General features: G+C 36.9%; 1 protein-coding gene across 1 annotated transcript in view; it reads right to left on the reverse strand.

Annotated features, from left to right (window-relative positions):
* Positions 1-5,943: 5,943 nt before the first annotated feature.
* Positions 5,944-16,181, reverse strand: part of GABRG3 (gamma-aminobutyric acid type A receptor subunit gamma3) — a 635,170-nt gene continuing 624,932 nt past the window's right edge. The window contains exons 8-10 of the mRNA XM_060005519.1: positions 11,707-11,903; positions 11,377-11,436; positions 5,944-6,225 (exon numbers count right to left, since the gene is read on the reverse strand). Coding sequence (XP_059861502.1) covers positions 5,944-6,225; positions 11,377-11,436; positions 11,707-11,903 — 539 coding nt within the window. The remainder of the gene's footprint in view (positions 6,226-11,376; positions 11,437-11,706; positions 11,904-16,181) is intronic.

Genomic DNA, 16,181 nt, shown 5'->3' on the forward strand with positions numbered 1-16,181 from the left:
CACACACATTTGTCCAGGGCGCCTCCCCTCCCTGGGTCAGGCTCCTCTACACTGAGCACTCAATGCAGATTCCTAGCGGCTCTCAGATTCTGATATCCATCTCGGAGGAGATGAATTCACAGGCAGGAAAGATTCCACACAGGAAGAGAGCAGACATGTGCATCTTTTCTCCCATTCTGCCTGAGGCATCTCTTAGGGCCCCGACTGTTTTCCTTTACATGCAAGATTCAAAAAGAGAAGACTGCACACTACGGCTCTTACACGTGGCACAGTTCACACTAGACCTGGTGCTCTCTCACATTATACATGAAAGCTGTGTCCTAAACAAGCGCTACAGTGACTATATGCAACCTACATCTTGAAGAACTACTTTTGGCTTATCAGTTAAAATAGACCACAATGCACAAATGACCAAAGAATCACTCAGGTGCACCCTAGTGAAAAAGTGATGATCTTAGTAAAATGCAGGTTTTTTGGACTCCAAAACAACTTCTGATCAGGTATTAAACTTGATTTTCTTTTTAAAGAAAGAATGTGGTCCCATTCTTCCAGGAAATATATTGTCAGTTCCTCTGTGTTTTCCTGAAAATGGTTAAGAAGCTAATACGCTATTATTAAGAAACTGTGCTCCTCTTCGTTTCAACTATGTTTGGGGTAATACAATTAGAGTAATACACACGCTAATAAGTTTTCCCAGTTTTACCACTGTAATGGGGACACAAATTCACACATCATTGCATGTAAACACAAGATTGCCTCTTACTCTTCACAAGACAACCCAGGCCTAATTCCTGAAAATTATTGCTCTCTTAGAATCTTCCAGAGAGAATGCATTTGTGAAGAATGAATATTTCATTTAATCCAGGAGCAGCTTGTAAAGAAAAACATACCATGTAGTTTCACATACATACGTGTGTAAACATGGTTCACTAGCACAAAACTAATCATTTTGAAGGTCAAGAATGATTGAAAGTATCCTTTTAAATGTTTTAATAGAGTTATTCTGAAGAGCTAATATATAATACTGTAAATTTCATCAATGTATTTTACCTGTGTCTATTTCTATCCAAAAGTAAAAATTCCAAGGTATATCAGACTTGTTAGACCTAACAAGTGTAATAAGAAGCGTATTGATATTCTTCATGGGTTAACACAATCTGAGGTGTACACAGAGTGTTCTTCTTTGGGAAAAGAGCTCTTAGCCAATTTAAATTTAACTTCATGAGAAGGAATTAAAAAGCCAAATGCAGTAAAAGCAGCAACAAAAAACAAAACAATAAAAGCCCAAAAGCAACAGAAGAAAAATTAGATGAAATATCTTCCTAAGGAATCATTTTAAATTCTGATTTGAGGCAGTGTAGACAGGACTTCTGGGACAAAGAGACGCTCTGGAAATGTTTAAGGCGACCAAAATTTTGAACTATGATCTGCATATTTTATATTTAAAGTGAAATCAAACTTTTCCATTTTTAAGTTCTAATTGTGTTATGGTTTGGAAAAGACATAAACCTTTCTGCTGAAGGAATAGCTAAAGACTAGCATGGAACATGAAAAAGGACATAGATGATGATGTTGATGGTGTTGTAGTTGTTGGTGATGATGATGATAATAATGCTGATGTAGCATATTTTATTTCTTCTAAAATCCTATCATTCTGCTGCCAACTTAAAAAGGTCGTCAGCAAATTATGAATTTTCTATCAATACTTATCTTTTAATTACATTGAAAGTCACTTCAAACTGAAGCTATTTCTCTTTTTTTTTTTGTGCTATACGGACCTCTCACTGTTGTGTCCTCTTCCGTTGCGGAGCACAGGCTCCAGATACATAGGCTCAGGGGCCCAGCCGCTCCGCGGCATGTGGGGTCTTTCCAGACCGGGGCACGAACCCGCATCCCCTGCATCAGCAGGTGGACTCTCAACCACAGCGCCACGAGGGACGCCTCTCTTTTTCTTTTTATTAACCTCTCTGTAAGCTTCGCGAGCCCTCCTGTTCTAACCAGGGCACGAACTCAATAAATGGGGCAGTTAGCTGATTGGTGGACGAGTTGACTGGAACTGTTAGGTGATAGGGTGGTCGGATCTCGTCGAAGTGACTGAAGTGCAGTTCTGTTTATTGAGGGGCTTTCACCTGTCAGCTGACAAAGCTGACAGCCCAAAACTTTCCTGTTGTAAACATGAATAGCACGTGAAAAACCCTGTTGTAATAAATACTAACTAAAACAAAGCACTCATCATTTGAGGCTGAAAAATCAGTCTGACAGTAAGTTCCTCTACTTTTTAATGGAAAATGAGAACTTTAGTATTGTATTTTGTGAAAAACTGATAAGTGGGAAAAATAGAATCCAAATAACTAGTCAAGAAGAAAATATAGCAGCCACTTCCTGAGTCTGGAGGATTTGATTATTGGCACTCAGTCTTCACTCTCTCCAACCTACACAGTTTAAATTGTTCAGCAGTTTTATTGATAGAAGACCATCCTTCCCTGCAAAAACCACTATCACCCTCACGTTGTAGAGTAGCCCATTGGGCTAGGAAAACTGTTGTGTTTACAAATGCAAAAAAAATGACGTGGTGGAGGTAGGTGACTATCTGAATAACGCAATCAAAATGATTTACATTTCCCTCCCATTATCTGAATGATACATTCATATAGTGTTGCTTTATGTATGTGAGTGTGCATGCTTGTCTTTTGTCTTCCTAATTATCTTCTAGTTCATTTTCCTATATAATAAAATTTTAAAAACCAACTTGGTTGGACTTTTCTGGTGGCGCAGTGGTTGAGAGTCCACCTGCCAATGCAGGGGACATGGGTTTTGCTACGGTCCGGGAAGATCCCACATGCCGCGGAGCAGCTAGGCCCGTGAGCTATGACCGCTGAGTCTGCGCGTCTGGAGCCTGTGCTCCGCAATTGGAGAGGCCACAACAGTGAGAGGCCCGTGTACCGCAAAAAAAAAAAACAAAACAAAAAACAAACAAAAAAACAACTTGGTTAACTCAAAACATTGCAGACTTGTTAGTGTATGTTCAGCTACATTCTTAGCACTGATATAAAAAAATATAGTGTGTATGGGAGCAAAGTAATGTTTTGTTCACATTAAAAACCAAAGCATCATTTAACTAGAGAACATTTTGAAAAAAAGTAGGAAACATTCTCCATTTTGACCTGAATAGAAGACCAGGCTTATATCCTGGAATTGCTAATTTGTAATCACAAGAAATTTTAAAGGGAGAGGAACTGCCCTGTCTAATCTTCAAAGATTATCAGACATTTTATTTTAAAAGCATGGTTTTATATTTCCAGAGCTATTACTGACTGAGGTGTTTTCTTATTTTCTCAACATATACGTGTTTTCTCCCCATAATAATAAAAACCTTTTTTTATAGTAAAACGTAAATCACCAAGGAATATGAGAAAGGGGTCTGTCACTTAGCCTGAACTTTTATTTTTTGGCTCTTCTGATGTGATTATTCAATGCAGTGGTAACTGCTAAACTGTGTAAACCTGAAGCTCCCTACAGGCATATTTGAGGAAAAAAATGTACAGATGACACACTTCCTCAGTTTTGGACAATTAGAAAGGGGCTTCAAGAGAAAATTGTGAATTTTACATTTACAGTGTGTTCACAATCTGGTACTTTCCCTCTTATTTACATGCACTTCTCTGAATATTTTTAATGTGATCAGGTTCTCAATTCTAACAGTAAACATTTCAATGTACATTTACATCCAATTATGCTTATCCTGAGTCATTCATTTTCTTTTTACAGAAAGAAATTGAAGATTAAATTTCATACTTATATATATATATAAACACTAGTACACTGGTGTGTTTAGATCAGTAGAATGACTGAGGTTGGAGAGGAGAGAATGTTGGATTCAGAAAACAGAGATGATGCTATACATATAATTTCATAAGAGTTGCCAATTATGCTTAAATATTGAATGGCCTTGAAACGAGAAGCATCAGTAAACATTTCTGAAGGTATAATTGGAATAAATATATGTTATAAAAATGCTTTTAGGTTATTTTCTTCCCCAGAATTTCACTGGCAAATTGTCTCCTCCAGAACTTCTTTTAAGAAAGAATAGATTGAAAGTCTTCATACTGTTAGAAGTTATAAAGTAGGGAACTGTGTTTGAAGAACAACTTGGGCTGTCCTCCTTGAGTGGAATGTGGTCAGGACACCTCCAGAGCCCTCCTCTGTGGGTGAGTGTGAGGTTGATGTATTAGGGACAGGGTGAGACTGTTAATAGGTAAAATTCTCCAATTGAAGAGAAATTTCATTTAGGCCAATAAGTTCAAACTGTTTCTCTACAAATACTCATTGTTATTTTATGTTTTAAATTGGATTCTCTAAATAAAAGCCAACTGGCTTGTGGCCTATGTAGCAACTAAAACATCAAATGGCAGGAAGGAAGTTGACGGGAAGAAACTCAGTATCTCACATTATATAGACATCCTTGAAAACTGCATGATAAATATATCAGTATATCTGCATTCACTTGATACTAAACAGTGTTCATACAAATAGACTAATTTCAACTTTTTCTGGTCTTTTTCACTCATCTTTTCTGTGTATCGTCTGCATTCAGTAAAGTGTATGAAATTAGCACTTTTCTATATCTTCTCTTCATAATGTTTTGTCTTTTTTCTGAGTAATATATGTCCAAATATATAATTAAAATAAAATGTAATTTCCAATAAAACAAATACAATTTTCTGAATGAGAAAGAGGAAAAAAAATTAGTACGAAATTTTTAATAATGCCAACAGATATTTATGTGTTAACCTACCGGTAGGACTTTTTCTTTTCCTATCAATGATGGAAAGCTTCTGAAGAGTCATGTGAAGTACATACTAGCATCCAGTTATAACAAAGAACTAACATCAAGAAGCAACTTGGCTTTGTGTTATAAAAATACCAAAAGAGTGATAATTTCAAGGTTTTTTTTCTTTGGAATCTTGCTACATATCCATATTTCAAAGTATAAAATAATTTTTTCTTCAAAATGTATCATTGATGATAACCATTACCCATTTTTTTGCTTCTAAAGTTGATTTCACTTGAAACAATATTCACTAAGAAAATTTTGTAAAAATTCTATCTACACTTCTTTCACACACTGGAAAGCAATGTCAAAACAATGGCTTGTGAATGCTGTATACCCATCTTTGAAAGATAATCATTGAACTCATAATAGCATATACTGTGGGGTTCACCTTCGTCTAGTAAAACACAACTCAAGGTAAAATGTTGAACTACTGGTGTTCAAAGATAAACATATTTGACTTTAGCTACATGAGAATTTTGAAAATTCATTTTTTTTCTCAACTGAAAACTTGTGGATAATGCATATACATCCTTCCCAAGCCTAGGGTGAAGTTATTAAAGAATGCCAACCAGTGAAGAGCAAAGAGGCCACAGAGAGAGGAAACTGGGTGGTAACTCACTGCAGTTCACACTTGAACTCAGATTGCCTGGGCGCTGAGATCAGTAGAGTGTATCTTGGCCAGCAGTGACTTCGCATACATGGACACCGGTGCTGCCAACGGTTGCAAAGAAAAGATACAGAAAGGGGCCGGGCCTAAGAGCTTCTCAGATATTTGCTTGTAGGTTTCACAGATTTCTTCACAAGGAAAATTCGCAGCTGCTTCCAATATCCAAAAAAATATATCTCCACGTTACAGATTCAGTAAGAATTAACAAGAATATCATTTTAAAACTCAATTAACCTGTTTGTGTGCTCGCATGTTTGTGTGAGCCTGAAATACATAATAGAAATATTTGCCACATACTCCTACGCTGCTCAAAGGTATTACATAATTTCAGATAAACTGAGTAGTATCTTTCCTTGCTAATCCAATTGATCACTATTGGTCTGGGTAGGGCCAAAGTTTAGAAGGAAACCTAACACTCTTTATTTTTCACCAGGAGGAAAATTTAGAGATACAGATATCCCACCCAATAGACCAAGTTGAAGAGCAGGAACGATGTAGGGAAAAAGACCCGAGAATATGAGTCTAGTTCCAAGATGTCTATGTGAATACGCCCTTTTCTCCAAGATCCTGATTTGCATTCTTCATAGCAGCAGAAGAAGCTCTGACAGTCTTTCCCATCCAGACACTCATAGACACAGGTGTCTTCAAATTCCTGCCAGTACACGGAATTGTTTAGGGTAACCATTGCCGGTGGTGGTGGACTCATATCAAGGAGAGAATAGTTCTGCTGGCAACAAGAAAAACACAAATATCAACATGAGATGAATCAAGATCAGCCCAAGGTGTATCAAGAAATAAGTACAGTTTATGCCTGTTCAATAAATAAAGAGGACTGTGCCATGCCCTATGCCCACCCTCATTCCTGCTCTGAAAAGTTCAGTCTTTGCAAATTTAATGCATGAAAAACTACAGTGACGTTTGCAAATCTTGTATTTCTTGGGTTACTGATAAGGGAGAATAAGCTTATTTTCAAATGTGTATTTGCAATTTCAAGTCCCTGTTCTGCCTACTTCTCTTCTGATTTGGAGTATACACACACACACACACACACACACACACACACACACACACACACACATAAAATTCCGCAAATGTTAAAAAATACATATAATAAAGTGTAGAGAAGTAAAGTTCTTTTTTTTAAATTATCAAACAGTATTTTTAAAAAGTACATAAGGATGATGAGAGAATCTTCTTGTTCCATGCAATTCAAGTGAAAAATGAGTTTTCAATGTGTGGATACCAGACATTGCTTGTCATCTCTAGATAGCCAAAATCTGTGTACAATTGGAATGTTATATTTTCTACTTCACAAGCTCTCCTCCTGATGTTGGAAGTCAGTATGGAGCAGATAAGGAGACAGGACAATTTACAGTCACACATAAATGAGAATAGTTTGATTAAATATATTTGTAGCTCTGTGGAATCAAACCACAGAGAAGCAGGTAGAGATGTAGAGCATTCGGTATTACTACTGGTAGCCTTTGGGGACATCTTTTTAATTGGGAAGTGATTGTGTGTGAGGACCGACCTTAATCAAGATGTCCTCGTCCTACTGTGCACAAGCCAATAGCCAGACAGGAGCATCATGGTGCAGCTGTCTACTTTCATCAACAATTCTAGGCAATGGGCAGAAATGAAAATTTTGCTCTAAGTTAGGTTATAATGTAGATACATATCCTCCCTCTCCCTGAGAGGGTGTAAATATCACCTGAAGGTTTGCTAAAAAAACAGATTCCTGTGTCTGTCTGAAGTATTAGTATTTTTCTAACAAACTCCAGTTGGAAAATATCTGCCTTTATTGAAAATAGCACATGAATTTTGACAGTGTTCAGCCAGATTTTCATCATATTTCTTCAACACTTTGTACCTGTGTAGGGTCACACAGAGAAGCTCAGCAATTACAGGCAGGCGAGCCCAACAGAAGGAGCTTATCAAAATGGACATCAGAAGCCTCTGCAGGGAAAGAGCTCACTAGAGAGTCAAAGGGTGCTCATGGAGGTCCCAGGCTAAAAACTATAAGATATCTGGGACAAAACTGCCTATCACACTCCCTATCCCACCTCTCGAGGTGGTCACACAACACCGAGCTGATCTCCCTGTGCTATGTGGCTGCTTCCCACTAGCTGTCTATTTTACAATTGGTAGTGTATATATGTCAATGTTACTCTCTCACTTTGTCCCAGATTACCCTTGTTCCTCCTCGTGTACTCAAGCCTATTCTCTAGGTCTGCGTCTTTATTCTTGTCCTGCCACTAGGTTCATCAGAACGTTTTTTGATTCCACATATATGTGTTAGCATACGGTATGTTTTTCTCTCTTTATGACTTACTTCACTCTGTATGACAGACTGTGGGTCCAGCCATCTCACTACAAATGACTATTAAGTTTCACTTTATGACTAATCCATTGTACATATTGTCATATCTTCTTTATCCATTCATCTGTCGATGGACACTTAGCTTACTTCCATGACCTGGCTCTTATAAATAGTGCTGCAATGAATATTGACGTCCATGTCTCTATTTTGAATTATGGTTTTCTCAAGGTATATGCCCAGTAGTGGGATTGCAGCATCATATGGTAGTACTGTTTTGGTTTTAAAGGACCCTCCATACTGTTCTTCTTAGTTGCCGTATCAATTTACTTTCCCACCAAGAGTGCAAAAGTGTTCACTTTTCACCTTCGCAGCATTTATTTGTAGTTTTTTGTGTGATGTCCATTCTGACTGGTGTGAGGTGAAAACTTGTAGTTTTGATTTGCATTTCTCTAATGATTAGTGATGTTTATCATCCTTTCATGAGTTTGTTAGCACTCTGTATATCCTCTTTGGAGAAATGTCTATTTAGGTCTTCTGCCCATTTTTGGATTGTTTTTTGAAATTACGCTGCATGAGCTGCATTTTGGAGATTAATCCTTTATCAGTTTGAGGGTTTTTTTTCATATATATATAATTTGCTAGGCAAAAGCTTTTAAGCTTCATTAGGTTCCACTTGTTTACTTGGGTTTTTATTTCCATTTCTCTAGGTGGTTGGTCAGAAAGGATATTTCTGTGATTTCTGTAATAGAGTTTTCAAAGCTTTTGACATAATTCAAAACCCATTTATGAAAAGACTCTCCAGAAAGTAGACGTAGAAGGAACCTACCTCAACATAATAAAGTCCATATATGACAAACCCACAGACAAACCCACATCATCCTCAATGGTGAAAAACTAAAAGCATTTCCACTAACATCGGGAAAAAATTTGCCTACTCCTACTGTTATTATTTAACAGCATTGAAGTTTTAGCCACGGCAATTGGAGAAAAAGAAATAAACGGAATCGCAATCGAAAACAAGTGGTAAAACTGTCACTGTTTGCAGAAGACATGATACAACACCTGGAGTACCCTAAAGATGCTACCAGAAAACTGCTAGAGCTAATCATTGAATTTGGTAAAATAGCACAAAAATCGCTTGAATTCCTACACACTAACGATGAAAAATCTGAAAGAGAAATTGAGGAAACGTTCCCATTTACCACTGCAACAAAAAGAATAAAATTTCTAGGAATAAACTTTCCTGAGGAGACAAAAGATCTGTATGCCGAAATCTATGACACTGTTGAAAGAAATTAAAGACGATACAAACAGATGGAGAGATATATATCATGTTCTTATGTTGGAAGAATGAACAATGTGAAAATGTACTACCCAAAGCAATCTACAGGTTCAATGCAATCCCTATCAAACTATCCATGGCATTTTTCACAGAACTAGTATTTTAAAATTCACAATTTGTATCGCAACACAAAAGACTACGAATAGCCAAAGCAATCCTGAGAAACAAAAGGAGCTGGAGGAATCAGCGTCCCTGACTTCAGACATACTACAAAGCTACGCTAATTAAGACAGTATGTTACTGGCACAAAAACAAAACTAGATAAATTGGAACAGGATAGAAAGCTCAAAGATGAACTGACGCCCACGAGGTCACCTTATCTTTGATAATGGAGGCAAGAATATACAATGGAGAAAAGACAGCCTCTTCAATAGGTGGTGCTGAGAAAACTAGACAGCTACAAGTAAAAGAATGAAATTAGAACACTTCTTAACACCATACACAAAAATAAACTCAAAATCGATTATAGATTTAAATATAAAGCTTGACACTATAAAATTATTAGAGGAAAATAAAATAGATATTTTAATTAAGGAGTCTCCAAGGTCATCTTCAGTCCAGCTAGGTTCCTTCCCGACTCACTCCTGTTTCGCCTGTTTGTATATTGCAGCAATGTGACTTTCTCAGAACGCTGTTTCCTGGCAGCAGGTACTACTGCACACCCAGAGTGGACTAGCCTTGCATACTATGGGGTGGGAAATCGTGGCACATTTATTTGGACAATTTTCCCCAAAGCAATGTGTGGTCATCAGTGGAGCCTGCTGCTGACCCTCATCGCAGAGAGGTTGCTCATCTCTGCTTTTCCTTTTCGGAGGTAGTGGCCCGTCAACTAAACTAACATGTGGATCTTTCAGAATAGAGTTGAAGATATTGTCAGCTAACTCCCCCTTCCTCTTTCTTCTGAACTTCTATTGAAGTTTTCTCTGACTGCGTCTTTGCACATAGTCTGGAACTTTTTCTGTCTGTGAATTGTTTTTCTATGACTTTCTTCAGGGTCATTACACTTTCCTGCTTAAGAAAAATAAATTCTTCTAGCTTCTAGTTATTCTTTCTTTTGACAGTATCATTTCTACACCACTGATGTCAATATTTCTTTCTCCACTCCGAGCACTCTGGCCGTGTGAAGACTGAGAGTGGAGGAAGATATAACGTGCTCTCCGGCCTCAGGCTATTCGTTCTGATATTTTTCTGTTATTCAGCATCCCCCGCTCCCACCCGTTCACCTTACTTTTCAATGCGTTGTTATTTGGCAGCATTTGATGGCCAGAACTATATGTTCACTGTGTAAAAATGGCCTTACCTTCTGTCAGAACTACAATGATACACACTTGAAGAAATGCTGATGAAAATTGTCTGAAATGCACTGAACATACGGTGCTGATCAGCAGTTAGAAAACCAATTATGCTGTATGCTTGGGCATAAATTATTGTCAATTTCTGAGTTCACATGTATAAAGGAATAGAAATAGTTATACGTAAAAATTGTTATATGATAAAAGCGGTAGCGCACATCAATGATTTAAAGACATATTTTTTAATTTTTCAATAAATTCTTACATTAATCCATACAATCAATATTCAAGCACATTAATAATTAAATATAACAATTTTTCTTTAAATTGTGAAACCTTACTCAATATTTAAGAGGCCTTATGTTTTCAACATCTCGGCGTCCTTTCAGTAGAATGGGTGTTGTGAGGATAAATGAGTTCATACATGTACTGGTGGAATGCATTTTGGCAAAACTTGTGCAATCTTTGGCGTAGCCAATTCTGCGTCTAAGAATTTAGACTAATAGTTACAAGTATGTACAGAACTGTAATGATAAAAATATGTTTAAAAGTGAAAAAGTGTGGATTAGCCCTTTGTCCAGCCAAGATTGTGCATCAATCATGAACATATGATACAATTATTAAGATGATCCTATAAATTAATATTTTGACCCAGAAATGTATTTATAATTATTTTTGAGTTACAGGAATATATATGGTATACACTTTTACCCGGGGGGGTGGGTAGAAGGAGTGATTTTTTTCCCTTTATTTTCCAAATTTTCTTAATTGGACATATTTTAAAGAATTAAGTACATTTTTGAAGGGAGTACATGCATTATTCATTGGCCTCCAATAAGTGCATATGTAAACAATAATATCTTTCTATTGTAGTTTATCCAGAGTTCTCAGAAATATTTGCACTTGCAGTGCTATACGTACGGAGGGGGCTTGTAGACTTAAGCGTTCATGAATCCATCTTGAGGAATCTGGATATAGTAACTACAAGGAAATCAGAAAAAGTATTTAGAAAACTACTATGGAAATCTGCATCACAAAACACTGGTAAAGAGTAATCTTTAAAGTATGATCACATCAGTCCACGCCACTGGTAGGTGAAGCTGAAGAGTGCTTGAATGTCACATTCATATCTTTGGAATACCTGTCTTGTATTTTTAAAGACTTCTTCAACTATTTATATCATTATATAAGATCCTATGAATAAGAATCATTTACCTATCCTCCCAGAAAATCTTTGCTACTGGAACTCACCGATGTCTTTTTCTTAGTGCTAGCTGGTTTTCTACAACTTGAATAGTAGTTGAGGGTAGCATACTCCATCAAAGCAGCAAAGACAAATAAGAAGCAAACGGTCACGAAGAGGTCCATGGCTGTCACATAGGAAACACGAGGCAAGGATTTCCTGGCTATGGTGCTGAGTGTGGTCATGGTCAGCACTGTGGTTATGCCTGCACAGGGAACACATACCAAGTTGTGAAAGGGGTCACACAGAATCCCTCCATTGCGACACAGTGTTTTATTTTTATGTGACTGCTTCTTGACATTGCATAAATAGAATACATTTAATTGTAATTGTTTAATTTTGTAAGCAACAGTTCCATAAAATGTTTTATTATAGTCTTCACATTAACATTAAAATACCTGAATTAAGTTAATATCTTCCAGTTTATTCAGTTATTTTCGTACTGTTTGACATTTTGCCTCTTAAAAATATTTTTAATGAAAATACAGTTTTCAGTCCCCTGTACTTTCCGTCAGTTCGTCATCTCACACTTTTTTCTGCCCAGATAAACCACTTTTTGTCTTCTCCTTCTCTATGCAACTTGTAAACTCTTTTTCTTGAAGACTCAGCACTCTTTCTGAGGCAAACGGCTTCGTAGTACCCCAGGCAGATCTGATAATATGTAGTTTCACTATTCCTGTACCTTCTATGATGTACCTTACTCTTCTGCTTCTCACAGAGAATTGCATATGTCTTTGCAGTATGTCTCCCTGAACTGACTGAGTGATCATTAAGAGAAAAACTGTATCTTGCTCATCTTGCTAGCCTATTACCTAATATTGTGCCTAGCATTCTAGGCTTTTCAATAAGTGCTTTGCATAAGTGTATTGATTCTTTGATTTATTAGTTAACTAATCACACTCGATTCAATCTATTTCATATATGTCGGCTAACACTAAAGATTTAATCAAAGACTGTGGAAAAAATTAGGAAAGGGTCATACATGTGATGAAAGAAAAACAAGAAAAGGAAATGGAGTTTACTAAAATGAAGAGTGAAATAACTGGATGATTATCATGTGAAATGATGAGCCTGCAGGATATTAGAACACGCAAGAGCTGTCAGACAGGCAGGCTAGTGACATAGACAACAGACTCACAAGAATAGATATTTTAACACTCCACCTCTGTGATTTAAAGGGAGTACTATAAAATACCTGCCCAGAAGTACTAATCAGGGATCAGGTATACGTGACAGATGCACACACATCAGATACCAGGTTTGCAGTTTGCATCCCAGCTACAGTTTAGTGCATATCTGGCCTGGCAATCAGCAAAGGCCAGTTGTAGAATAAATCAAACAGCACAGCATAAACAGCTTGAGTAGGTGTACAAGATAATGAACTAGAAGTCAACGGCTTCAGCCTTGCTCTTGGCTTTTCAACATTTGGTCATATAAAGTTACCTTGTTTAAAATGAGTTTCTTTCATCAATTCAGTGAAAATAGGATGCCAGGCTCTCCATGTTGTAGGTGAGCAAGTTGTGAAACTTTTTGTAAAAATGATTTGTAAATTTGAAAAGTCTACACTGTTGACAGGTATTTTTATGAAAGAAGATTTCACAATAAATATATGTCCAATTTAATTTTTTAAAAAAGTGTTGACCATGTCATCTCTACAGAATTTATAAGTAGGTATTTTTCAGTAAAATTGGGTATTTTTACCTAACTTCTTCAAAACTTTTTTCTCATGTTTTGGAACACCAGGTGCAGTTATGTTATACATCTTCATACTGTCTCAAAGATCACTGAGGCTCTGTTCATTTTAAATATTTTGATTCCCTCTTTTCTTCTGATTAGTTAAATTTTATATGATGGTGTTCAATTATACATGACTTTTTTCCCCTGCCATTTTTCAATCTGCTCTTAAGCTCATCTAGTGATTTTTTTTCAATTCGACTATTATACATTTAACTCTAGAATTTCTTTTTTAATATACTACATCAGCTATTATCCATCTGGTCATCTGGTAATTCATTATTTTATTTTAAATCCTTGAATATTTGTAATCATACATGCTTTTACAGATAGTTTCCTGTAATTGATATTTAATCTCATAGCGTTGTGGTCAGAAAAGATACTTGATACAATTTCAATTTTCTTAAATTTACCAAGGCTTGATTTGTGACCCAAGATATGATCTATCTTGGAGAATGTTCCATGAGCAATTCAGAAAAATGTATATTCTGTTGTGTTTGATCAAATGTCCTATCTGTTGATTCAACATCAGAGTTGCATTTTTTTTACATCTTTATTGGAGTGTAATTGCTTTACAATGGTGTGTTAGTTTCTGCTTTATAACAAAGTGAACCACTTATACATATGTTCCCATGTATCTTCCCTCTTGCGTCTCGCTCCCTCCCACCCTCTTTATCCTACCACTCTAGGTAATCACAAAGCACAGAGCTAATCTCCCTGTGCTATGCGGCTGCTTCCCACTAGCTATCTATTTTATGTTTTGTAGTGTACGTTTGGGAGTGTATTTTACGTTTGGCCTGCAGTTTTCTTTCTTTGTGACGTCCTTGTCTGCTTTTGGTATCAGGTGGCTTCGTAGAATGAGTCTGGGAGTGTTCCACCCTCAGCTATATTTTGGAAGAGTTTGACAAGGATAGGTGTCAGCTCCTCTCTAAATGTTTCAAAGTGCCTGTGAAGCCATCTGGTCCTGGACTTTTGTTTGTTGGAAAATTTTTAATCAAAGTTTCAATGTCAGTGCCTGTGGTTGTTCTGTTAATATTCTCTATTTCTTCCTGATTCAGCGTTTGCAGGTTGTGCAACTCTAAGAATTTGTTCATTTCTTCCAGGTTGTCTATTTTATTGGCGTAGAGTTGTTTGTAGTAATCTTTCATCTTTTGTATTTCTGCAGTGTCAGTTTTTACTTCTCCATTTTCGTTTATAATTCTATTGATTTGAGTCATTTCCCTTTTTTGCTTGATGAGTTTGGCTAATGGTTTGTAAGTTTTATCTTCGCAAATAACCAGGTTTTAGTTTTATTGATCTTTGCTATCGTTATCTTCATTTCTTTTTCATGTATTTCTCATCTGATCTTTATGATTTCTTTCCTTCTGCTAACTTTGGGGTTCTTTTGTTCTTCTTTTTCTAATTGCTTTAGGTGCAAGATTAGGTTGTTTAACCTCTTCAATAAGTGGTGCTGGGAAAACTGGACAGGTGCATGTAGAAGTATGAGATTAGATCACTCCCTAACAGCATGCAGAAAAATAAGCTCAAAATGGATTAAAGACCTAAATGTACGGCCAGAAACTTTCAAACTCTTAGAGGAAAACATACACAGAAGACTCTAAGACTAAGTCACAGCAAGATCCTTTTTGACCCACCTCCTAGAGAAATGGAAATAAAAACAAAAATAAATGGGACCTAATGAAACTTCAAAGCTTTTGCACAGCAAAGGAAACCATAAACAAGACCAAAAGACATCCCTCAGAATGGGAGAAAATATTTGTCAATTAAGCAACTGACAAAGGATTAATTTCCAATATTTACAAGCAGCTCATGCAGCTCAATAACAAAAAAAAAACAACAAACAACCCAATCCAAAAATGGGCAGAAGACCTAAATAGACATTTCTCCAAAGAAGATATACAGGTTGCCTACAAACACATGAAAGAATGCTCAACATCATTAAGCATTAGAGAAATGCAAATCAAAACTACAATGAGATATCATCTCACACCAGTCAGAATGGCCATCATCAAAAAATCTAGAAACAGTAACTGCTGGAGTGGGTGTGGAGAAAATGGAACACTCTGTACTGCTGGTGGGAATGTGAATTGGTACAGGCACCATGGAGAACAGTATGGAGGTTCCTTAAAAAACTACAAATAGAACTGCCATATGACCCAGGAATCCCACTACTGGGCATATACCCTGAGAAAACCATAATTCAAAAAGATCATGTACCAAAATGTTCGCTGCCGCTCTATTTACAATAGCCAGGAGATGGAAACAACCTAAGTGTCCATTGTCGATGGATAAAGATGTGCCACACAATGGAATGCAATGGAATATTACTCAGCTATAAAAAGAAACGAAATTGAGCTATTTGTAATGAGGTGGCTAGACCTAGAGTCTGTCATACAGAGTGAAGTAAGTCAGAAAGAGAAAGACAAGTACCGTATGCTAACACATATATATGAAATTTAAGGGAAAAAAATGTGAAGAACATAGGGGTAAGACAGGAATAAAGACACAGACCTACTTGAGAACGGCCTTGAGGATATGGGGAGGGGGAAGGGTGAGATGTAACAAAGCGAGAGAGAGGCATGGACGTATATACACTACCAAACGTAAGATAGATAACTAGTGGGAAGCAGCCGAATAGCACAGGGAGATCAGCTCAGTGCTTGGTGACAGCTTAGAGGGGTGGGATAGGGAGGGTGAGAGGGAGGGAGACGCAAAAGGGAAGAGATATGGCTACATACGTATATGTACA

This window comes from Delphinus delphis, chromosome 2 (genome assembly GCF_949987515.2).
Source record: "Delphinus delphis chromosome 2, mDelDel1.2, whole genome shotgun sequence".
Classification (NCBI taxonomy): Eukaryota; Metazoa; Chordata; class Mammalia; order Artiodactyla; family Delphinidae; genus Delphinus; species Delphinus delphis.